At 45.3% G+C, this 25,061-nt stretch overlaps 3 protein-coding genes across 3 annotated transcripts; 2 read left to right on the plus strand and 1 right to left on the minus strand.

Moving 5' to 3' along the window:
• Positions 1-2,379: 2,379 nt before the first annotated feature.
• Positions 2,380-3,695, minus strand: LOC144713836 (uncharacterized). The gene is made up of 4 exons (XM_078588549.1): positions 3,492-3,695; positions 3,306-3,381; positions 2,731-2,903; positions 2,380-2,632 (listed from the first exon to the last, which is right to left on the minus strand). The coding sequence occupies exons 1-4, from the start codon at positions 3,620-3,622 to the stop codon at positions 2,557-2,559; spliced, it is 456 nt and encodes a 151-aa protein (XP_078444675.1). The 5' UTR covers positions 3,623-3,695; the 3' UTR covers positions 2,380-2,556.
• Positions 3,696-7,733: 4,038 nt separating this feature from the next.
• LOC144713535 (P-loop containing nucleoside triphosphate hydrolases superfamily protein) lies at positions 7,734-9,980 on the plus strand. Its single transcript, XM_078588127.1, has one exon. It carries the CDS (start codon positions 7,826-7,828, stop codon positions 9,815-9,817), a length of 1,992 nt encoding a protein of 663 aa, XP_078444253.1. The 5' UTR covers positions 7,734-7,825; the 3' UTR covers positions 9,818-9,980.
• A 12,629-nt stretch (positions 9,981-22,609) lies between these two features.
• On the plus strand, positions 22,610-24,797 carry LOC144714003 (putative pentatricopeptide repeat-containing protein At3g49142). The gene has a single exon (XM_078588734.1). The coding sequence runs from the start codon at positions 22,767-22,769 to the stop codon at positions 24,726-24,728; it is 1,962 nt and encodes a 653-aa protein (XP_078444860.1). The 5' UTR covers positions 22,610-22,766; the 3' UTR covers positions 24,729-24,797.
• The last annotated feature ends 264 nt before the right edge of the window (positions 24,798-25,061 follow it).

The raw sequence follows: 25,061 nt of genomic DNA on the forward strand, positions 1-25,061 counted from the left end.
CAGCGGTGGCTCACTGAAGCCCTAAGTTCCCATTTTTTTGTTGATGAAATTGCCCCTTCGGAACAACGTTTTTACCTGGGCGCCCTTACTTAAATCCAAGTCACACTGAGTCAACTCAGTGCGACTCGTCGGAACTTAAATCGGGGTTGGACTGAGTTGACTCAGCGCCGAAATCGGCCAAACGCACTGAGTCAACTCAGCGACTAACCTGGCTCGTCCTTGTCCCCGCGCCTAGGTCGTTCGGCGGCGGCGGCGTTGGGCAGGCCAGGCGGGAGGGCGCGAGGGACCGGCGCTCCGGCGGCCCGCGAGCGGAGGCTCGGGTGGGCGGAGCTGGTAGCCTGGTGAAGGCCTCGTTCGGGCGCCGGGATGGGTCAGTTGGCGGGGCGGACGGCTGGCAGTCGGTTGGCCGGGAGACCCGGTTCCGGCGCCGGTCGGCAGTGGGCGGTCGGTGACGGACGCCCGGCAACGGTGGCTGGCGTCGGTGAGCGGCGATGGGCGGCCTGAATGGGTGACGGTGATGGACGAACGAGGGCAGCGACGGTGTCGTGGCGACGACACAGTCTGGCATGATAGACGTGGGCTGACGACAACGGTGATGGACAGACGAGGGCAGCGACGATGATCTGCGGGCGGCGGTGACTGGCGTCCTCTTCTCCTTCAAGGGGACTCCATGCTAACAACTACAAAACTCAATCAACTTCAGAAATTCTCCCCCTTCCTCTAGGGCTTCTCTTCTCCTTTTGTAGTGGGGAGAGAGAAAACCCTAGGGGAGGCCCGTAATTAGGGATAACCCCCTAATCGGGCCATAAAGGGCAGTTTGAGGTATGACGGTAGGGCCAAAACACGGAGGCCCTTCCCAAACAAAAACACAACGACAAAGTTCAGAAAAACGCGAGGAAAATAGAATTGCAGACGCCTTCTCGTCACGCCGTGTACTTGAACTCCGGGTCCTTCTTGTCAGCTCGAGCTTCGCGACGTGGTTGCTGACGTGTCGGCGCGGGTTGACCTGGCGCTTCAGCTTGTGAATGGTCCCGCATCAGGCGCGGCGATGGGGAAGGTGGGCAGCAACGGTGGGGAGGGGGCGCGGGCCACTGGGGGAGGAGAGCAGGGCGGCGGCGCGGAGGGGGCACGGCCGGCCCAGGGAGGGGGCTCTCTCACTCTCTCTCTTCTCTCTCACTCTTTTGTCAGCCAATCAGAGGCCAGAAGGGTACATGTATTCCTATTATAGTAGTAGAGATGATTGCCCTAACGGGCCATTAGGAGAATGATCTATAGAGAGACATTCCCCTAATAGACCAAATTAAAAAAAAACAGACTACAAAATAAAAAAACACAAACTAGGCCCAAACAGGTGGCCCATTAACTGTTATTAAGCATAAAGACATGTATAAATAAAATATTACCCGATCAATCATCAAGCCGTGTACTTGAAGGTCAGGTTCTTCGCGTCGACTCGGGCGTCACGTCGCGGTTGCTGGTGAGCTTGAACAAGAGCTTCTCAATGGTCCTCACATCTGCCATGACCAATCATTTTCAATAATTGAAATGATATTATACAGTAAATTTGAATATCTATTTGAATTAGACATGTATCAATTTTGATAGTATTTGAAATCCATAAATTTTATAAGGGCTACAAAAAAAGATAAATAAATAATATCATAAGTTGGATAATTAAATTAAAAGTTGTGTCCAATCAAATACGGTGGGTGAGGAGGTTTGCAACAGGAAATAATGGCACCCATTTCCGTACAATGGCATACATCCCTTCATGGAAGCACATATCGTATATATATATATACGACTATATCTTTTTATTGTATATACGTCTATGCATGAAGGGAATGTAATATTAGGGAACACATTACATACATAATTAAGTTTCCGTCTAAGTGTATTATTCGTGTGTTGTAGGGATGAATATTATGCATTGATAGCTGAAAGAAATCCGATCTTATTCAGGAACAATGAGAGAGGGATGAACACTCAAGATCATAGTTTATTCCCATATTTATTTAATTACATTGGTTGGTATTTATATTCTCTATAGTTGTAGTTATAATATAATTATAGTTCTGTTAAGATCATATCCATTATAACAGGTTGTAATGGCTATAACAAGACAAATGATATCTGTTGAATCCTATCTATATGTATTCTTATCTATGTGTATTCCTAACTATGTTTAATCCTATCTAATTGTATTCCTATTTATGTTTGATCCTATATTAAATCCGGACCGCTAATCTCATAACGAGTATTATAAGGGGCATGTGTTCAATTTTTACTAATTACTCTTTATTCCGTTGGTCCACGACATCTCTGTAGTGTCCTCCGGCCAGTTGTTGACGCCTCTTCAATGGCATAACGCATCGGAAGTAGATTAGTACACGGTTGTGTACCAAATTATTGGATGGGAAATGGAGAATATCTATAGTACAGAGGAAATCTTTGAACAGAAGAAAAGTGCCGTGACATCTGCATAAAAGCCCAAAATTATTTATTCTGAAGTTCTATCGACGCGAACGAGTGATGGATCAGCGGACTCCTCTATGCTTAGCGCATGAGCAGATGAATACCCGTCGACGATGTGCAGAGGATTAGACCGATCATTGCCAAGAAGCTCAGTCCACTGCAGGAAAACAAAAAATTGAACAAACACATCGTTATCGCCAGAGAGGTTATCAAAAATTCAGAATTTGGTATTTCTGAGAGTTCTTTGCTTCTCACCCCAGTTTTAGGCGGTTGTCGGGATTACCCGTGGAGTAGCCCTTGAAGTAGAAGAAGCGTCCGACAGCGTAAAGGATGCCGAGGGCCGAAGCCAACACCGGATGTTGCAGGCCTCCGAGCGAGAGTACGACCAAGAACAGCGGCAGCATCTCCAGCGAGTTCTGGTGTCCTCTCTGCTCCCCGCATCATGGCCATATCAATGAACTCAGGAGCGATTCGTAAACTTCTCGCGTTGGTTTCACGTAAAAACATTGAGAAGTTGTAGTGCCGGTTTAATAATAAAAAGTTGACATATTATAAAAGTTTGAGTTAAAGGTTTGTGTTTCTATGCAATGGTTCATGATGTTCGTTCTATTCAGTGAATGCGAATCCTTTTTTAGATGTTTTTCCTGCTCTAACTTCTTTTAATTTCAAAATAACTGCATGCGTCATACAGTAGACTCCAAAAGAATAAAATATTGACGATAATGAAGAGATCAAGTAGAAAGAAACAACAAAAATCTACATTTCTAATCCAATACTTCCTGCATTGGTGCTGAAAAAAATTCCACAGGAAATTAGCCGAGGGGAATTACCTGGACACAATTGAAGAGCTTGGCGTCCTTGTTCTCTGACTCGATGGCGTACATGGTGGGGTAAAACACCTTATATCTGAACGCAAAATTGCGCATGGAAACAACACAAGAGAGAGCCAAGATAACGCCAACCATGGATGAATTTCAGGAGATAATTATGATAAATTTCTGGCGTCCCAGGTTTACCTCTTGCGCGCGCGTCCCACCTGGAAGGCCATCCAGAAATTGAGGAAACCGTAGAGGACGATAACCAGAACAACAAAGCCATACTCCCTCGGCAGCGTTGCCACAGCAGAGACGCCTCCTTCTCCGGCCATTTTCCTTTCGTCTATCGCTTCTACAGAATGAACTACCTTCCTTGCTCCACAACCGCTCTATTTATCGGTATTATGAGGCGGTGGACAACGACAGGGGGGTCATGTCTTTCTTCTTCTGCAAGATTTGAACAAGGCGTGAGAGTTGACGCATGCATCGACGCCTTCGCCTCCGTCTAGAGAGGGGTAAGTCTAAAACAGGGAAAATCTAACGGTTGAGACGTCAGTGGCTCTCCCCGGTAAGTAAGGATGAAATTCGGAATAAAGAAAAGGAAGATAAGGAGTTCGTTTTTATTATTCATGGGCCCAATTGCTGCTGGGATCTTAAATGACATACGTGAGCACTTGTTGGCGTCATCAATTATGTATGACGCAGCTTCCGCTGAGCTTGTACCAGGCTAAGGAAATTCCAGCATGGAAAATGCCGCAGGGCCTTTCTAGAGGCGGACTAAAAGGATATTCATGAACTTATTTTGTTGTACTCTAGTTAGATTTTTATCAATTAGAAGAAATTTCTACGGAAACTGGTCGTGATAGCATGGAATAAATATTAATCGTACAATGGGTTCGAGAACTAGATGAAACCAGTAAACCATAATTTTTGAATTTCCATGAAATCAAATCGCTTTAGGCTCTACGCTCATTAATAAATCAGACCACTTGATATCGACTTGCGTCCCCCTTGTCAGCCGGGACTGAGTGGGCGGAGGCCACGATGCTGTTCCCATCTCTCTCTCCCCCCATCCTCTGTCCTGCATCAATATGTCCACATATTACATCATGATATCAGTAAAAAGTGTAGAAAAGCATGCGTGGACTGAAAAAATGCTGGCTGACAAAGGTAACGCGTCCGCCGCCTCTTGTGCTTCCATGTTAGGGTTAGCACACCTAGGGACTTGGGGGGGGGGGGGGGGCTTAACTGATTACTTAAATATCGGCCAAGTACACCAACAAATATTTGAGATGTAGATCAAAATATCTATGTACTATATCACCTTATAATCCCTACTCATTAAGTATGGTTGATATTGTAGCCATTAAGCATGAATACACTAAGAAAACATATTAAGTGCTATTTAGAGAAAAAGTTCACTAAATTGATCCATATGATAATCATCATGCATTAGTAGTAACTAGAACGAACAATTTATAATTTGATGGTTAATCAGACCCTAAGTTCATTTGAGAGTCTCATAAAGGAGTGTACATACATGGAAACTGAAAATGGTAAAGGTTCCATGAGAGAGTTGGCTTACTCCTTTGTATCTTTTAGAGAACAAGTCTGGACTTTCACCCCACTCATTAACAGTTCTACTTATAGATTGAGTTAAGTCTATATTTTATGTGTACATATATTTGTTGATATATTTAATTAATAATGCAGGCCAATAAATTTTATTGAGCTATTAGAGTTATTAATTAGGATACATATTGGCATTGGTGAATAATATACTATAAAATTTAGATGATTTTTTTTATCAAAGTGCTCAGATAGGATAAATAGAGGAGAGTATGAAATTTAGGTTCTCTTCTATGCCCTATCTGGGCACCATCCTCTCTACTCTCTGATTGTCTCAAAAGTCTTCCTTCAAGTGGGATTGGATAGTGAGTCGATAATCTAGGATTTATGTAGTTTTGTTCACGGGGATGCACACGAGATTCAACATTCTAAAGATCATGTGGATATGTCTAGGGGCCCAGCATTTGAATGTCTTAATGAGATAGTGTAATCTACTATGTGATATGATCATATAGTGATCTAATTTTAATCAACTTTGATATCTTCCATTTCATCTGTGTGCACATTTCTTTTGTCAATATAGCCTACAAACCCAAACAAATACCACATAAGCCACAATCTCTTGAGAGAATGTGAAAACTTGCCTCCTGATTTCTGATGGGAGGGTCATATTATTTTGTGTCACTGAGAACAACCCACCCATATTCGGTGAAAGATTGAGGGCTGTTCAGAACATGTGAAAATATAAATAATTCTAAAGTGTAAGTTTTTGTTTATTAGAAAGCTGAGATCCACATGTTTCTTCAAGCATAATGATGAGTGAATTCTTCAATAGAGGAGGGAGAAACCCATTTTTAATGAGAGGATTTGACGCATAAAGCCACAAATCTAGCACATATAGGATCAATTGAGATGGAAACTAGGATTTCTAGTGATTTTTCTACTCCCTCGATATTGATCTGGAGTATTCAACGTAAACAACACCTAAACCAATCCTAACATGTTTCTCCATCGTTTTTTATTCAATGCCCTGTATAATTAATTTATGTTTATTTCATCTACATAACATGCCAAAAAAGTCATTTGAAGCCAAATATTATCTATGGATGGCCTTGAACTCTCAAGTAGGAGATAATACTGATTTTTCTGAAGTGACTCCATCATTATAAATTTTAGTGAGTTGACTAATGCAACTTATGTCAACATATTAAATGAATTATCGAATGCAAAAACACTTTATCGTTGACTACGAGTGCCTATGAATACTCAGATGGATATGACTTTAAATAGGGTCCAAGCCTTTTAAGCGTCCAATGAAATTTTTTTTATCATGTGATATTCTTAAGTTTTCCACAAATTTTGCCAAAGTGAATAAGGACACTGATTGAAAAAAACAAAGAACAAGAACTACAAACTTTATTCATCATTTAATCTCTACGCAAGAGCCCTGCGAGATAGATAAAATTTGGTACAGAAGAGCTCAATTTGCATGTGACTCATATTAATCTTTAAAGAATAATGAGAACATTAAGTCTATAATATTCAGTCATGCAAACTTTGTTCATCATTTAATCTTTATTCGAGAGCCCTGAGAGATAGATAAAAATGGTAAAAAAGAGCTCAGTTTGCATATGCCTCATATTAATCTTTAAAGAATAATGAGAACATTAAGTCTATAATATTCAGTCATAAAAAAATATTCATAATTTTTTTATTTTATCTTGGCAAAAAATAAAATTTACAGGGCCTCATATTTACTCTTTAAAGTAACATGAGAACATTAAGTCTATAATATTCGGACCTCTTGTGGTTAACACTAATTCTATAATCTCCAAGATTTTTTATTTCTTTCAAAGCCAAATAAAAATGTGCTTCGGCTTAGGCAACAAACCCTTCATTTAATATATGTTATCACATCGATTTTTTAGAATATTATATCATACCCGTTTAGGCAACAATTGTAAAAAAATAAAATTGCGCAGATAGAACTTCATATCGTTGTAATGGCAAACAAGTGAGAATAAATCTAAAAAATCTGATTCATCCATCCTCTTAGTTAAAATTATTATACCCGTCATCATAATTAAGACTTGTAAGACTTGTTTCGGCAAGTCTTATCCTCTAATTACTTCATCCAACATATGCTCTAAAAACAAACATTCTGGTCAAATATCAGACACGTAAGATTATATTGTAGGAATTTTTGTTTTGTATTGGCAAAATATAACACGGTGTCGAGTACACGACCAATCCAAAGGTTGTGCTTGTAGACCGATCCAAGCGTGGCCTAGACGCCACAGAGGGGGATTTTATATATTTAAGGTGAAGTGTTTATAAGAGTTTATAAGGGTAGCAGGAGTGTAAATATCTCAATTACGCACGAACCCTACTTGCCCACGCCCATAACACAAAGGAAAAAAGATACACTAGTGATACCGCGACAGGATGTGGAGGAGATCTCAGGCGACTACAGCTCATTGTTGTCCTGTGTCTCTTTGTCTAGAATATATCTTGTAGCAATTTAATCCCATTAAACCTCACAGTTTCTTTCCTGTGCCTCTCAAATCCATATCATGCCTCTAATTACTTCATCCAACTTAGGCTCTAAAAACAAACATTCTGGTCAAATATCAGACATGTAAGATTATATTATAGTAATTTAAACACATTAAACCACTCAAATCCATGTCATGCCTTTCCCTTGGAGCCCTTTTGTTCTCACAGTTGTGTATATAAAGGAACACTTTAAAGGAAATATATATACCTATTCAAACAGTCCCTTAAATTCCATGAGGTATCATCAAAATAATCGGACGGTGGAGAGGAGAGGCTAAATCCGAGGAGAAAAACCGCGAGTATTTTATCTCGTGCCCTTGCTCCGGAGAAAACCCGCATCGTCTTCCTCGTTCTCATCCTGCGGAGCCAAGCGAACCTCCTCGAATCGAACTCGAAGCCCTCCCTTGAAGATGAAGCGATCGCTCGACGACCCGCCGAAGCCCGTCTTCCTCTCCAAGGCCGACCGCGAGCGGCTCGCCCTGCAGCGCCGCCAGGACGAGGTCGCGACCCAGAAGCGCGCCGCGGCCGAGCCCTCCTCCGGCCGCCCCCCGCGGCCCCCCCCGCCGGACCCCCCCTCGGGCCGCGACCGGCACCGCGACCGAGCCAGGGAGGACGACGCCAAGACCCGGGACAAGGCCCGGGCCGAGAAGCAAGCCGAGCGCGAGCGCGAGAAGGAGATGGAAGCGATCAAAGAACAGTACTTGGGCTCCAAGAAGCCGAAGAAGCGCGTGATCAAGCCGAGCGAGAAGTTCCGCTTCTCCTTCGACTGGGAGAACACGGAGGACACCTCCCGCGACATGAACAACCTCTACCAGAACCCCCACGAGGCGCGACTCCTCTTCGGGCGCGGTTTCCGCGCAGGAATCGACCGGCGCGAGCAGAAGAAGCTCGCGGTGCGGTACGAGAAGGAGACCCGCGAGGAGATCCGGCGGAAAGAAGGCGTCGAGGAGCGGCCCGAGGACGCCGCCGCGCAGCGCCAGAAGGAAGCCGCGGCCGAGCTCTACGACGCCTTCGACATGCGCGTCGACCGCCATTGGTCCGAGAAGAAGCTCGAGGAGATGACGGAGCGCGACTGGCGAATCTTCCGAGAGGACTTCAACGTTTCCTACAAGGGCTCTCGGCTGCCGAGGCCGATGCGGAGCTGGGAAGAGAGCAAGCTCGCCCCGGAGCTCCTCAAGGCCGTGGAGAAGGTGGGTTACAAGAAACCATCCCCAATTCAGATGGCTTCCATTCCTCTCGGCCTCCAGCAGCGAGACGTGATCGGAATCGCCGAGACGGGGTCGGGAAAGACCGCGGCTTTCGTTCTCCCCATGCTCACCTACATCACCAAGCTCCCCCCCATGACCGAGGAGAACGAAGCGGAGGGCCCCTACGCCGTGGTCATGGCGCCGACCCGCGAGCTCGCGCAGCAGATCGAAGACGAGACGCTGAAATTCGCTCGCTATTTGGGGATCAAGGTCGTGTCCATCGTCGGCGGGCAGTCCATCGAAGAGCAGGGATTCAAGCTAAGGCAGGGCTGCGAGGTCGTGATCGCGACCCCCGGCCGGCTGATCGACTGCCTCGAGCGCCGATACGCGGTGCTGAACCAGTGCAACTACGTCGTGCTCGACGAGGCCGACCGCATGATCGACATGGGGTTCGAGCCGCAGGTCGTGGGGGTGCTCGACGCCATGCCCTCCAGCAACCTCAAGCCGGAGAACGAGGAAGAGGAGCTCGACGAGAAGAAGATCTACAGGACGACTTACATGTTCAGCGCCACCATGCCGCCGGCTGTGGAGCGGCTCGCGCGGAAGTACCTCCGCAACCCCGTCGTGGTGACCATCGGCACCGCCGGGAAGGCCACCGAGCTCATCACTCAGAGCGTTTCCATGGTGAAGCCGTCGGAGAAGATGAGCAGGCTTCAGAGGCTGCTCGACGAGCTCGGGGACAAGACCGCCATCGTCTTCTGCAACACGAAGAAGTCGGCCGACTTCTGCGCCAAGGAATTGGACCGGCTCGGCTACAGGGTGACCACGCTGCACGGGGGGAAGTCGCAGGAGCAGAGAGAGATCAGCTTGGAGGGGTTTAGGAGCCGGAGGTTTAACGTGCTCGTCGCCACCGACGTCGCCGGAAGGGGAATTGATATTCCGGATGTGGCTCATGTGATCAACTACGAGATGCCCAATTCGATTGATATGTATACGCATCGGATTGGCCGGACCGGGCGCGCTGGGAAGACGGGATTGGCGACTACGTTCTTGACGCTGCATGATACGGATGTGTTCTATGATCTTAAGCAGATGTTGATTCAGAGCAACAGCCCTGTTCCTCCTGAGTTGGCTAGGCATGAGGCTTCCAAGTTCAAGCCCGGGTCGATCCCTGACAGGCCGCCCAGACGGAATGAAACCCTCTACGCTCATTGATCTTCTGTGCAGGTTTCGTGTGGGCTGAGGTACGCGGGTTTGGGGAAAAAAAGTTAAAAATCTTCTCTTATTTTGACTGGTTTAGTCGCCTCGGAATTATGTGCCTAGTTTTATCCTGTAATTGCGCACTATATGTCGATCAATGCCAACCGAAATTATGATCTTTTGATCTGTTTGTCATGATGGATGCATACTTGATGGTTATTGGGTTTTGAGTATATTTTATGATTAGTGTGTTCATGTGTGAATTGCATTGCATTGCATTGCCTCGCATTGCATTGATGGGGACTTCTTTTGACTGGTTAATTCCCTTCGGAATTATGTGCCCAATTTTATCCTGTAATTCCACAATATATGCTGATCAATGGGAACCGAAATTATGATCTTTTTATCTGTTTGTCATGATGGATGCATACTTGATGGTTATTGGGTGCTGAGTATATTTTATGATTAGTGTGTTCATGTGTGTGCATTGCATTGCATTGCCTCGCATTGCATTGATGGGGACTTCTTTTGACTGGTTAATTCCCTTGAATTATGTGCCTAATTTTATCCTGTAATTCCACAATATATGCTGATCAATGGGAACCGAAATTATGATCTTTTTATCTGTTTGTCATGATGGATGCATACTTGATGGTTATTGGGTGCTGAGTATATTTTATGATTAGTGTGTTCATGTGTGAATTGCATTGCATTGCATTGCCTCGCATTGCATTGATGGGGACTTCTTTTGACTGGTTAATTCCCTTCGGAATTATGTGCCTAATTTTATCCTGTAATTCCACAATATATGCTGATCAATGGGAACCGAAATTATGATCTTTTTATCTGTTTGTCATGATGGATGCATACTTGATGGTTATTGGGTTTTGAGTATATTTTATGATTAGTGTGTTCATGTGTGAATTGCATTGCATTGCATTGCCTCGCATTGCATTGATGGGGACTTCTTTTGACTGGTTAATTCCCTTGAATTATGTGCCCAATTTTATCCTGTAATTCCACAATATATGCTGATCAATGGGAACCGAAATTATGATCTTTTTATCTGTTTGTCATGATGGATGCATACTTGATGGTTATTGGGTGCTGAGTATATTTTATGATTAGTGTGTTCATGTGTGAATTGCATTGCATTGCATTGCCTCGCATTGCATTGATGGGGACTTCTTTTGACTGGTTAATTCCCTTCGGAATTATGTGCCTAATTTTATCCTGTAATTCCACAATATATGCTGATCAATGGGAACCGAAATTATGATCTTTTTATCTGTTTGTCATGATGGATGCATACTTGATGGTTATTGGGTGCTGAGTATATTTTATGATTAGTGTGTTCATGTGTGAATTGCATTGCATTGCATTGCCTCGCATTGCATTGATGGGGACTTCTTTTGACTGGTTAATTCCCTTGAATTATGTGCCTAATTTTATCCTGTAATTCCACAATATATGCTGATCAATGGGAACCGAAATTATGATCTTTTTATCTGTTTGTCATGATGGATGCATACTTGATGGTTATTGGGTTTTGAGTATATTTTATGATTAGTGTGTTCATGTGTGAATTGCATTGCATTGCATTGCCTCGCATTGCATTGATGGGGACTTCTTTTGACTGGTTTATTCCCTTCGGAATTATGTGCCTAATTTTATCCTGTAATTGCACAATATATGCTGATCAATGGGAACCGAAATTATGATCTTTTTATCTGTTTGTCATGATGGATGCATACTTGATGGTTATTGGGTGCTGAGTATATTTTATGATTAGTGTGTTCATGTGTGAATTGCATTGCATTGCATTGCCTCGCATTGCATTGATGGGGACTTCTTTTGACTGGTTAATTCCCTTCGGAATTATGTGCCTAATTTTATCCTGTAATTCCACAATATATGCTGATCAATGGGAACCGAAATTATGATCTTTTTATCTGTTTGTCATGATGGATGCATACTTGATGGTTATTGGGTGCTGAGTATATTTTATGATTAGTGTGTTCATGTGTGAATTGCATTGCATTGCATTGCCTCGCATTGCATTGATGGGGACTTCTTTTGACTGGTTAATTCCCTTGAATTATGTGCCTAATTTTATCCTGTAATTCCACAATATATGCTGATCAATGGGAACCAAATTATGATCTTTTATCTGTTTGTCATGATGGATGCATACTTGATGGTTATTGGGTTTTGAGTATATTTTATGATTAGTGTGTTCATGTGTGAATTGCATTGCATTGCATTGCCTCGCATTGCATTGATGGGGACTTCTTTTGACTGGTTTATTCCCTTCGGAATTATGTGCCTAATTTTATCCTGTAATTGCACAATATATGCTGATCAATGGGAACCGAAATTATGATCTTTTTATCTGTTTGTCATGATGGATGCATACTTGATGGTTATTGGGTGCTGAGTATATTTTATGATTAGTGTGTTCATGTGTGAATTGCATTGCATTGCATTGCCTCGCATTGCATTGATGGGGACTTCTTTTGACTGGTTAATTCCTTCGGAATTATGTGCCTAATTTTATCCTGTAATTCCACAATATATGCTGATCAATGGGAACCGAAATTATGATCTTTTTATCTGTTTGTCATGATGGATGCATACTTGATGGTTATTGGGTGCTGAGTATATTTTATGATTAGTGTGTTCATGTGTGAATTGCATTGCATTGCATTGCCTCGCATTGCATTGATGGGGACTTCTTTTGACTGGTTAATTCCCTTCGGAATTATGTGCCTAATTTTATCCTGTAATTCCACAATATATGCTGATCAATGGGAACCGAAATTATGATCTTTTTATCTGTTTGTCATGATGGATGCATACTTGATGGTTATTGGGTTTTGAGTATATTTTATGATTAGTGTGTTCATGTGTGAATTGCATTGCATTGCATTGCCTCGCATTGCATTGATGGGGACTTCTTTTGACTGGTTTATTCCCTTCGGAATTATGTGCCTAATTTTATCCTGTAATTGCACAATATATGCTGATCAATGGGAACCGAAATTATGATCTTTTTATCTGTTTGTCATGATGGATGCATACTTGTTGGTGATTGGGTTTTGAGTACATTTATGATTAGTCTGTTCATGTGTGAATTGCATTGCATTGCATTGCCTCGCATTGCATTGATGGGGACTTCTTTTGACTGGTTTACTCCCCTCGGAATTATGTGCCTAGTTATATCCTGTAATTGCGCAATATATATGTTGATCAATGGCGAGCGATTGTGATCTTTTTGTCTGTTCGTCATGATGGATGCATACTTGTTGGTGATTGGGTTTTGAGTATATTGATGATCAGGGTGTTCATGTGTGAATTGCATTGCATTGCATTGAGGGGAACTTCTTTTGCATGTTTGCTCACCTCGGAATTATGTGCCTAGTTTTGTCCTGTAATTGTGCAATATATGTCGATCAATTTCAGCCGATTATGATCGTTTTATCTGTTTGTCTCGATGTATGGATACTTGTTGGTTATTGGGTTTTGAGTATATTTATGATTAGGGTGTTCATATGTGAATTGCATTGCATTGCATTGCATTGAGGGGAACTTCTTTTGACAGGTTTGCTTGCCTTGATATTATGTGCCTAGTTTTGTCCTGTAATTGCGCAATATATGTCGATCAATGTCAACCGATTATGATCTATTTATCTGTTTGTCTTGATGGATGCATACTTGTTGGTTATTGGGTTTTGAGTATATTTATGATTAGTCTGTTCATGTGTGAATTGCATAGCATTGCCTTGCATTGCATTGCATTGATGGGGACTTCTCATGAAAGTTAATAATCGTCGAGAAATTAAGCCAGTTTGAAGTCTGTATGTAATTTGATGAGTTGCAAATTTAATGCCTTTATTTCACATAAATGAAAGTTTGATCATCGGAAATGATTCACTTTGAGAATTGGGCTCAATTTGGAACGCTATTCCAATCCAATTTGTAGGGTTTACAGAGTTCGCGAACTATGCCTAAAGTTGACTTCTTAAAAGAGTTAGTTTGCAGAAGTATGTTAATCCGGTTCCTCTCTGCTTTCAGAGATAAAATATTTTAATTCGTTGATAGGTATGAAGAGATGCAGGACACGAGCTTTATGAACAATAGTTTGGTTATTAGATAGTATCTGACATGATCCAGAGACACCCCATTTTCAGAAATATATGATACAACCCCCGATTGAATCTGAGATTCTTTATCACGAACAACCTTTATAAGCTGAATTGTCACTCGATTGAGCGGTGTGGATGGAGGAACAGATGAGAAAAGTATCGATAGAGAGAGAGAGAAGAGGAACTGCCGCAGCCGATCTCCTGGCGCCGACGTCCGATGGCTGACGGAGACTCTGCAGCAACGTTGAGAGGGGACACGGAGGAAGGGTCAAGAGGTTGAGAGAGAGAGAGAGCAGCAAGAACTTTAACAGAATAGAGGGAAGGAACTCACGATAACTTTTCATGTCCTTCGGTGCTTTCTTCCCTTGTATTTATACTTTCCCCAAGTCATGGGCCTGGGCCTCTTTGGGTTGATAGAAGGGCTTAGATATGGTACCGGGACGTCGTTTAGCGTACTTTGGCGGTATCATATCAATATACCCCAATAGGAAATCATCAATTGTGGAATGAAGTTGGTGGGTAGCCTTTGAATCATGTAGGCCCTATAATTGCTGTACAATGTTCGATTACGCAGTAAAAGTTACTCACAGTCAAGAAATACTGTGAAAGATGAAAATCCAACATTGGGTAATTTCATCATCAGCATTGTCAATTAATGGTAGGGAGAGAGATATATATTGGCATTGGAAAAATAGTTTCGTTTGTTCGCAAACATGCAAGCTCCCGCATGTATGTTGGTGGACCAGGCCTCGCTCGACTATTCTAGTGAGCAAGCAAACAGGCTGGGTTCGGTCGAGTCGGGCCAAAGTAAGGAATTGGAATGGCACTCACTCGTTGAAGTCCAGCCAGAAACAGGAGCATGTTCATAAACCAAAATAAGCTGGTGGTGGGGGATTCCATTATGCTTCTCGGTGCCGACAACGGGGAGCTCTGTATGGGGATACGATGAGGGGGGGCTTCCGGTGGTCTGGATCTGCCCTTGGGCTGGAACATCCTCAGGGGAGCTGCTCCCCCTTGGTGTAAGCTTACGTGGTGGGGGTTAGAGGCACCAAGCTCGGTAGGTGGAGCGTGGGTGAGGCCAAAGTCGGTGCTGGAGGTGGCAAGTCTTCAACTTGTTGTAATGGCCCATCTGCTCTGGCTGGCCAGTCAGCAGCTCAGCAGATAATACTCAGCAAGCAGCGATTTGTTCTTGAATGAACACGAATGAACCGATCACGAGAACAAAACATAAAGTTTCGGCCATTTGCTCATGTTGGATCTCAGAAATGGGCTTATGCACATTTTATCATAAATCTATGTTTATTATTGAATTTCTTTATCCTATCTAATGTCATTTTATAAAGTTTGGGATTAAGGCATTATTCGTACTTCTATGGTTGCAAAGATGTGTAGACACTGGGTAAGTTACATAACCATGATGGCTAGTTTTGTAATTTAACATGGCCATGTGAGCCTATATATTGAGGGTTGTGGTCCCTTGACCCTCCTGTTCCCCATCTACATCAGAGGAGAGGTCTCCACTGCCGTGATCTAAAAAGACCCACTCCTGTCCATCAAAATATTTCTAGCAGTCAGTTTGACTCTGAAAAATGAACTTCTGTCCCTAGAAAAGTAGAGATGGAGAGAGAAGAGAGAAAAGAGAGAGAGACGAGAGAGAATAAACAAGAGAGAGAGAAGATAGAGGATACAGAAGAGAGAGAGAGAAGAGAGAAAATAAAGAGAACAGAGAATAGAAGAGGGAAAAGTGAGAAGAGGGAGAACAGAGAGAAGAGACACAGAGAAGAGTGAGGAGAGAGAGAAGAGAGAGAAGAAAGAGAACAGAGATAGAGAAGAGTGAGGAGAGAGAGAAGAGAGAAAAGAAGGAGAACAGAGAATAGGAGAAGAGAGAAAAGAGAGAGAACAGAGAAAAGAAAGAGAACCGATAATAGGAGAAAAGAGAAAGGAGAGAGAAGAGAGAAAAGAAAGAGAACATAGAATCGGAGAAGAGAGAAAAGAGAGAAAGGAAAGAGAACATAGAATTAGAGAAGAGAGAAAAGAGAGAAAGGAAAGAGAACATAGAATTAGAGAAGAGAGAAAAGAGAGAATAAGGATAAGAGAGAAAACAAAGAGAACAGAGAGAAGAGAGAAAAGAAAGAGAACATAGAATCGCAGAAGAGAGAAAAGAGAGAATAAGGAGAAGAGAGAAAACAAAGAGAACAGAGAATAGGAGAAGAGAGAAAAGAAAGAGAACAAAGAGAAGAGAGAGAGAAGAGTGAGGAGAGAGACAAGAGAGAAAAGAAAGAGAACATAGAGAAGAGAGAGAGAGAAGAGAGAAAAGAAAGAGAACAGAGAGAAAAAGAAGAGAGAGAAGATTGAGAAGAGAGAGAAGAGAGAAGGAAGAGGGAGGAGAGAGAGAAGATAGAGAACAGAGAGAAAAGAGAGAAGAGAGAGATCAGAGAGGATAGAGAGAGGAGAGAGAGACCAGAGAGTAGACATGGTTGTTCGGTTCGCTTCGTGAGAATCAGTGCATTTTGTTCGTTCTGTTCGGTTTTCTGAACAGAACATTAACAAATTCGCACAGATCATCGCAGACACCTGTGTGCGGTTCGAATTGTTCACTTTGTATGAATTTATTTTAATAATTTAATAAAGAATAAACATACGATTTGCCCTCTCCCTTGGCGATCTCAGTCATCTCCCTCGGCGCTCTCCCTCAAATCAGTTTGAGAAGCAGTTCGTGAACATGGAGGTTTAGGCGGAGGTCATGGAGAGTTCTACGGCTGGATCGACGAGCTTGTCCACCCCGGAAGGCAAAGTCAACAGTCTAATGCAGCAAGTGGCCAACGACTATGGGCTGGAGGTCTCGGTTGGACTGCCTCAGGCAGCTGGCCACGCGATCACGCCCAAGGAGAAAGAGAAGGTCGAAGAGGATGATCTCACCAGGTGTTTGGCGAAACTAAGGGCTAGAGGTTAGATGAGCGATCAGCCCATCTTTCTTGATTGGTTCTGAATTTTATGTTTGTAAACTGTGAGTGCAAATCACGTTGACGTTTCCCTGATCATACTGTTCTTCTCACCGTTTTCCGAGCTATAGTATATTCATGGATAGCCGTAAGAAATCTGCATATTTATTCAGCACCGAGTCTTTGTAAATATTCTCGGTGCTTGATATATTATTTTCATAACGTCTGAGAATAGAATTACTCGGCCTCCCTTGGCGCTCTAAACATTTTTTTTCAAAGAATTTGTGTGAATTGTGCAAATTCTTTGCACATTTGTAGCAATTTGCGCGAATTTTACAAATTGTGCAAATTTTGTTCAAATTCTGTGCACATTTGTAGCAATTTGTGCGAATTTCACAAATTGTACAAATTTTGTTCGAATTGTGCAAAATTTGTTCAAATTGTTCTAATTGTACGAAAAGGTGTTCTAATTTTTGCACAAAAAAAGAACATAACAAAGAACAAGGCCCTGTGCGGTTCTTTTATACGAAATTTTTGTTCATTTCAAACGAACAGAATAGAACAACCATGTCTACCAGATAAAACAAAGAGGAGAGAGGGACCAGAGAGAATGGAGAGAGAGGAGAGAGACCAGAGAGAATAGAGAAAGAGGAGAGAGAGACTAGAGAGAATAGAGAGAAAGGAGAGAGAAGAGAGAGACCTGAGAGAATAGAGAGAGGAGAGAGAAGAAAGAGAGAGAGGAGAGAGAGACCTGAGAGAATAGAGAGAGGAGAGAGAAGAAAGAGAGAGAGGAGAGAGAGACCAGAGAGAATAGAGAGAGAAGAGAGAAGATAGAAGAGAGAGAGAGAGAGGAGAAAGGGAGGAGAGAGACCAGAGAGAATAGAGAAAGTAGAATGAGAGAGGAGAGAGAGACCAGAGAGAGAGAAAAGAAAGAGAGGAGAGAGAGGCCAAATAGAATAGATAGAGAGAAGAGAGAAAGAGGGGGGAGAGAGAAGAAAGAGACCAGAGGGAATTGAGAGAGAGGAAAAAGAATAGAGAGAGAAAAAATAGAGAGAGAAGAGAGAGAGAGTAGAGAGAGACCAGAGAGAATAGAGCAAGAGAAAAGAGAAAGAAGAGAGAGAAGAGAGAGCCCGGAAAAGAGAGAATAGAGAGAGGAGAGAGAGGAGAGAGAGGAGAGAGAGGGGAGAGCGGAGAGAAGAGGTTATTGAGAGAGGAAAGAGAGATGATGGAGGACCATCTCGAGGATGACGCCGCGAAGACGAGGAGCCAGATTGAGGATGACGCGACGGGACGACGACAGCCACGCCGAGCAGCTTGTGCCGACGCTCGCCACCCGGGGTTTAAGTACTCCGGGTAAGTATGCATTTTCATTTATGTTTGTTTTCTTATATTTCTGGATTTATGGATTGGGCCAGTGTTAGGCCCCGTCCTTCGTCATTTCCTTTTATTTTCATGTTTGTATTTGAATTTGTAAGGAGAGGCCGAACCACGTCTTGCGACGGTTCGTCCTCTCCCACGTTCTCTTGGCACCCATCCTCCCTATATAAGGGGATGGCATGCCCAAGGAACATTGGAAAATTATTGTTGAAAATTGAGTTGCAATTGATCTTCCCCCTATCGTAGTTATAGTGTAGGGGGTTTGGCTAGCCCCACACCACGTCGAGATCACTCCGTGGGTAGAGCCCACGTTTCTTCCGTCGAGATCACTCCGGGAGGATCGTGCTGAAGCGTGCCGTCGAGATCACTCCGGCACGGGTTAAAGATTTTCAAGAAGTCGCTGTCCTTCAAGGCTGAGAAGAGTCTCCGTCGAGATCACTCCGGGAATTCTTGGAGGTTCCTGAACGTCATCGACGCCGCGACCAAGCTGGGAATCCGCTCCATAGAGGGAGCATTGTCCCGACCTTCATGAACTCGACGCCAGCCAGGTTCTTGATCCCCTGCCCCTCTTCTTCTACATCCACCCCTCCTTTCTCCTTCATCCAGCCCCTCTCGCCCACCTTTCTTTGGACGCCACCCCTCCTCCCCTGCTTCTTGACCATATCCCCCGTTTCTTGATTCCCAACCGCCTCGTCTTGCCTTTCTTGATCGCCCACCCTCCTTTCCCCATCGTTTCTTGATTCCCAACCGCCTCGTCCTACCTTTCTTGATCGCCCACCCCCCTTTCCCCATTGTTTCTTGATTTCCAACCGCCTCGTCTTGCCTTTCTTGATCGCCTACCCTCCTTTTCCCCATCGTTTCTTGATTCCCAACCGCCTCGTCTTTCCTTTCTTGGTCGCCCACCCTCCTTTCCCCATCGTTTATTGATTCCCAACCGCCTCCTCTTGTCTTTCTTGATCGCCCACCTTTCCTTCCCCTTGATTTCTTGATTTCTTGATTTCTTGATTTCTTGATTTCTTGAATTCTTGATTTCTTGATTTCTTGATCTCACCATATCTCCTTGATTCCCCTTCGTCCTCCCCTTCGCCCTCCCCTCGCCCTCATCTTTCTTGATTTCTTGATTCCCACCCTCTACGCCATAACCGATTACTTGGTTTTCTGCCCCACCCACACGACTATTCCCACGATACTTGGTTCGCTGTCTTGCCCGCCCACACTACTACGCCGTGCGCCAGCCAAGCGCGCGCCTTGTGCGCCCTCTGCTCCGACTCTAGCTGCACGCCACCCGTGGACTCAGCTCTCTGCTGGTAGTTACGATCGCACCGTCTGCACCCGGTTTCGTCATCGTCAACGACACTCGTCCGCACGACCTGACACTAAGCATCCGCTCGACGACTTGGACGCCTTGGACTAAGCGATACAAAGGTCAGTCTCGTCTCCCCTCCATAAACTCCAGTATTATTATCTTCGACAGTCTCGTCTTCCCCTATCGCGTCCGCTACCGTGATATTCTCGAACATCATCGGATAGGACTAGCCACTTTGTCGAGTGTAGGGATTCTTGTGGTAGACGGATTATCATCCGACTTGGACACCGAACGCTCCAGGGCTGTTAGACGCCCCTCACTTAGTAGACGTCTAGTAGGTCCAGCGGGTCATTGGGAGTTTGATCTTAGGATCACTCCTCTCTCGTTGATCGGTACGGCCGACGTCGCTATCCGTCAAGTCCTTATCTGCTCATTCGTATTTTCTCATCATTCGGCTTACATCCCTTACATTCGCATCATAACCCTGTGATGTGAAATGCGCCGATCGATCCCGGCCGTCGTCGTTTCACATCAGAGAGAGGGGAGAGAGGAGAGAAGAGGTTATTGAGAGAGGAAAGAGAGAGAGCAGACAAATAGAGAGAAGAGAGAGACCAGCCGGAATAGAGAGAAGAGAGAGAGAAGCCAGAGAGAAGAAAGAGAGGGGAGTAGGCATCGGGGATCGGATCGGATTGGATCGTTCGAATCTTGATTAACAGATTCGAATGAACACAAGCCGATTCGAATGATTTGTTTGAATCTTTCGATCTAACAAACCCTTTGTTCGTGTTCGATCGAAAGTTTAGAACGAACAAATTGGGTTGTTCGTGTTCGATTGCCATTTGTTCGACCTTGTTTGAACAAGTTTGAACAATTTCGAACAAATGGCCATCGGCGCCAACGACACTCTCTGGCCGGCACAGGCGGACGCTGGCGGCCCCTGGCTGGCGCTGGCGGCTGCTTGCTGGCACTGGCGGCCACTTGCCGGCGCTGGCGGCCGCTATCGGCGGCTTAATGGTCGCTGGCTGGCGCTGGGCGGACGCTGGCCGGTGATGGCGGGCACTAGCACGCCGGATTTGAACATTTGATTCGATCCGATTCGAACAACGTGTTCGAATCGGATCTTATTCAAACATTCGATCCGAACAGCCACCTTGTTCGAACAATCCGATCCAAACAGATGCTCAGATCGGGTTCGGATTGGATTTGAATGGGGCAGATCGGTGTTTGGATTCGATCGTTCGAATGCCCGATCCGATTGAACATTCGAACGATCTGTCCGAATCCCCGAAGCCTAGAGGGGAGAGAAGAGAGAGACCAGAGGGAATAGAGAGAAGAGATAGAGAGAAGCCAGAGAGAAGAGAGAGGCCAGAGGGAATAGAGAGAAGAGAGAGAGAAGCCAGAGAGAAGAAAGAGAGAGGGGAGAGAAGAGAGACCAGAGGGAATAGAGAGAAGAGAAGAGAGAAGCCAGAGAGAAGAGAGAGAGAGGGGAGAGAAGAGAGAGACCAGAGGGAATAGAGAGAAGCCAGAGAGAAGAGAGAGGCCAGAGGGAATAGAGAGAAGAGAGAGAGAAGCGAGAGAGAAGAAAGAGAGAGGGGAGAGAAGAGAGACCAGAGGGAATAGAGAGAAGAGATTGAGAGAAGCCAGAGAGAAGAGAGAGAGAGGGGAGAGAAGAGAGAGACCAGAGGGGATAGAGAGAAGAGATAGAGAGAAGGCAGAGAGAAGGGAGAGAGAGGGAAGAGAAGAGAGATCAAAGGGAATAGAGAGAAGAGAGAAACTAGCTAGAGAGGAGAGAGAGGGGCGAGAAGAGAGAGAACAGAGGGAATAGAGAGAAGAGACAAACAAGCCAGAGAAGAGAGAGAGAGTGGAGAGAAGAGAGAGACCAGATGGAATAGAGACAAGAGATAGAGAGAAGGCAGAGAGAAGGGAGAGAGAGGGGAGAGAAGAGAGAGACCAGAGGGAATAGAGAGGAGATAGAGAGAAGGCAGAGAGAAGGGAGAGAGAGGGGAGAGAAGAGAGAGACCATAGGGAATAGAGAGAAGACAGAGAGAAGCCAGAGAGAAGAGAGAGAGAGGGAGAGAGAAGCGAGAGAGAAGATAGAGAGAGGGGAGAGAAGAGAGAGACTAGAGGGAATAGAGAGAAGAGAGGGGGCAGAGCGAAGAGAGAGAGATATACATTGTTGTTCGGTCTGCTATGTGCAAATCTGTGCGATTTGTTCGTTTTGTTTGGTTTTCTGAGCAGAACATTAACAAATTGGCACAGATCATCGCACACACCCGTGTGCTGTTCGAATTGTTTGATTTGTGCGAATTTGTTTTAATTGGTCTTTGAAGAATAACCATATGTATTATATATCTTTATATTCTTTAAAAACATATTAAAAAATATACATATGCGAATTGTTACTTTGTTAGGTTTCAAACTTTCGAAGGATGCACTACCTCGGCAGTTTCTCTCTCGCTCGGCGATTTCCTGTCTTCCCTAGTTCTTTGGTGATTTCCTCTCTCTCTTGGCGGCTCACCAATTTCCTCTCTTTTTCAGTTCCTCTCTCCCGTGGCGGCTCGGCGATTTTATCTCTTCACATTTTTTATTTTTAGAATTCAATTTGTCAATTTTTATTTTTTTTGCTTTTTTTTTATTTAATTGTCTGTATATTATATTTACTATGCTCTTATTTGAGTGATTCATTGATAAATTATTTGTCGCCTTGACTTAATCTTATTATTAGGATCATTTGAATAACTAAGACTATTTCTTTAATAATACATCCACACTTAGTAAGAAATAAAATACTCTAAACATTTTTTCTGAGAACTTGTGTGAACTGTGCAAATTCTGTGCAATTTGTAGCAATTTGTGCGTATTTTTTAAACTGTGCGAAATTTGTTCGAAATGTGCAAATTTTGTTTGAATTGTTCTAATTGTGCGAAAAACTGTTCTAATTTTCGCACTAAAAAGAGCAGAACAGAGAAAAAGGCCCTGAGGGGTTCTTTTGTCCCATGTTTTTGTTAGTTTCAAAAGAACAAAATAGATAGAGAAGAGAGAGAGAGGAGAGAGAAGAGAGAGAAGAGAGAGAAGAGAGAGAAGAGAGAGAAGAGAGAGAAGAGAGAGAAGAGAGAGAAGAGAGAGAAGAGAGAGAACAGAGAAGAGAGAGCGAGGAGAGAGAGGAGTGAGAGAAGTACGCGAAAGAAGCCTAAATGCGACCTCGGCTATCCTTCTCCTTCCCCGAACTCGCCCTCGACGGAAACCTCAGCCCGCTACTCGACCGTTGCTCGTCTCCGCTCTTCCTCCGCCCGCTACGGCGCCTCCACTGCCTTCTCCTCGCCAGCGCCCTCCTCCACGACCCATCTCTCCAAGTCAAGCTCATCCGCGCCTACTGCGCCTGCTCCGACCCCTTCGCCGCCCGCCAAGTGTTCGACCAAAGTCCCCACCGCAACGTCGTCTTCTTCAACGTCCTTCTCCGCGGCCTCGTCGGCCATGGGCGCTACCTCGCCGCCTTCCGCCTCTTCTCCTCCATGGCCGCCCATGGCGTCAAGCCCGACCACTACACTTACCCCTGCGTCCTCGCCGCCTGCTCCGAGTCCAAGCACCTCCCCGGCGGCGCCCAGATCCACGCCGCCATCTCCAAGCTCGGCCTCGACTCCAACCTCTTCGTCTCCAACACGCTGATCACCATGTACGCCCGCTGCCGCCGCCTCCCCGCCGCCGAGCTCGTCTTCTCCGCCATGCCTTTCAAAGACGCCATCTCCTTCAATTCTCTCATCGCCGGCCACGCCCAAGCCGGCGACCCCGCCCGCGCTCTCCAGCTCTGCAAGTCCATGGCCCAGACCCCCGCCGCCCGGCCCAACGATGCCACCCTCGCCAGCGTCCTCTCCGCCGTCTCCAGCGATGTCGTCTTCCTCCGGCAACTGTTCGACGAAATGCCTGAACGAGGACTCATCTCCTACAACGCCATGATCGCCGCCTACGCAAACAATTCAATGGCGGCGGAGGCGGTGGCGCTGTACATGGAGATGGAGAGGGAGGTGGAACCGGACGAAATCACGTTCGTGAGCTTGTTGCCGGCCTGCGGCGACCTCTCGGCCCTCGACCTCGGCCGCAGGATCCACGACGAGGTTGAGAGGAGGAGCTTCCGCCCCAATCTGTTCCTGGAGAACGCACTGGTGGACATGTACGCCAAGTGCGGGGACCTGCCCTCGGCGAGACGGGTCTTCGAGGGGATGGAGAACAGGGATGTGGCGTCATGGACGGCCATGATCTCAGGATATGGCATGCATGGAGAGGGAAGAGAAGCTATTGCTATGTTTGAAAGCATGATTATGGCAGGGGTGAGGCCGGACAACATCGCCTTCGTGGCGGTTCTCTCTGCATGCAGCCATGCAGGACTGGTGCAAGAAGGGAAGCTCTACTTCTCAGCCATGGCGGACCGGTTCCGGCTCAGCCCGACGGTGGAGCACTTGACATGCATGGTGGACCTTCTGGGTCGCGCTGGGAAGGTGGACGAGGGCCACGAGCTGGTTAAGAAGATGGCGGTGCAACCGGACGAGAGAATCTGGGGCGCGCTTCTGAGTGCATGCAGACTGCATGGGAATTTAACTGTGGGGATGGAAGCGGCAGATAACGTCTTCAAGCTGGCGCCGGCGCAGTCCGGGTACTACGTTCTAGCGTCGAATATGTACGCTAGAGCTGGGAGATGGAGCGGAGTGGCGGCGGTACGTGCCGCCATGCGGCAGCGGGGTGTGAAGAAGAGCCCCGGCTGCAGCAATGTGGAGATCGGTGGAAGGGTGCACATGTTTCTGATGGGGGACAGGGAGCATGATAAGGCGAAGGAGATCTATGCAGAGCTGGCAGTCATGGCGGGGAGGATGAAGGAGGCCGGGTACGCGGTGGAGACGGAGGCGGCGCTGCACGACGTCGAGGAGGAGGACAAGGAAGGACACCTTGCAGTGCACAGTGAGAAGCTTGCCATGGCTTTTGCGCTTATCAGCACTCCTCCAGGGACGACGATAAGGGTGACTAAGAACCTCCGGGTCTGTGTCGACTGCCACACCGCCGCCAAGTTCATCTCCAAGCTCACCATGAGAGAGATTATACTCAGGGATATTCATCGCTTTCACCGGTTCAAGGATGGGTCCTGCTCATGCAGAGATTACTGGTGAACTTGTTTATGAATCTCATCCCTGTACAGCAAAGCATTTTTGCTAAAAAAAAACATTCTTCACACTCTACCGTCAGGAATGAGCTATCCCACTTTTCTAAATTGAGTGGAGACGGATAGTAACTAGGGATCAGGGTTCAAACTGATCATTTGAATGTTCGATCGGATCAACTTGTTTGATTTGGCCCAATATTCGGATAGAATAATCGGATTCGTTTGATTCGAACATATAGTTTGGACTGACCGCATTGAATGTTAAAAGACCCTGAAAGTTCAAGTCATATTCTCAGCATCTCTTCCCGCCGACCCGGCAACTGCTGTTTTGATTTCTTCA

The sequence above is a fragment of the Wolffia australiana genome, chromosome 16, assembly GCF_029677425.1.
Source record: "Wolffia australiana isolate 7733 chromosome 16, ASM2967742v1".
NCBI classification, from domain to species: Eukaryota; Viridiplantae; Streptophyta; class Magnoliopsida; order Alismatales; family Araceae; genus Wolffia; species Wolffia australiana.

Coding starts and splice junctions, on each gene's coding strand:
- LOC144713836 (XM_078588549.1), bottom strand. CDS start 3,622: ATGGCCGGAGAAGGAGGCGTCTCTGCTGTGGCAACGCTGCCGAGGGAG. Junction 3,382..3,491: donor GTGGGACGCGCGCGCAAGAG/GTAAACCTGGGA, acceptor TTTTGCGTTCAG/ATATAAGGTGTTTTACCCCA. Junction 2,633..2,730: donor GACAACCGCCTAAAACTGGG/GTGAGAAGCAAA, acceptor GTTTTCCTGCAG/TGGACTGAGCTTCTTGGCAA.
- LOC144714003 (XM_078588734.1), top strand. CDS start 22,767: ATGCGACCTCGGCTATCCTTCTCCTTCCCCGAACTCGCCCTCGACGGA.
- LOC144713535 (XM_078588127.1), top strand. CDS start 7,826: ATGAAGCGATCGCTCGACGACCCGCCGAAGCCCGTCTTCCTCTCCAAG.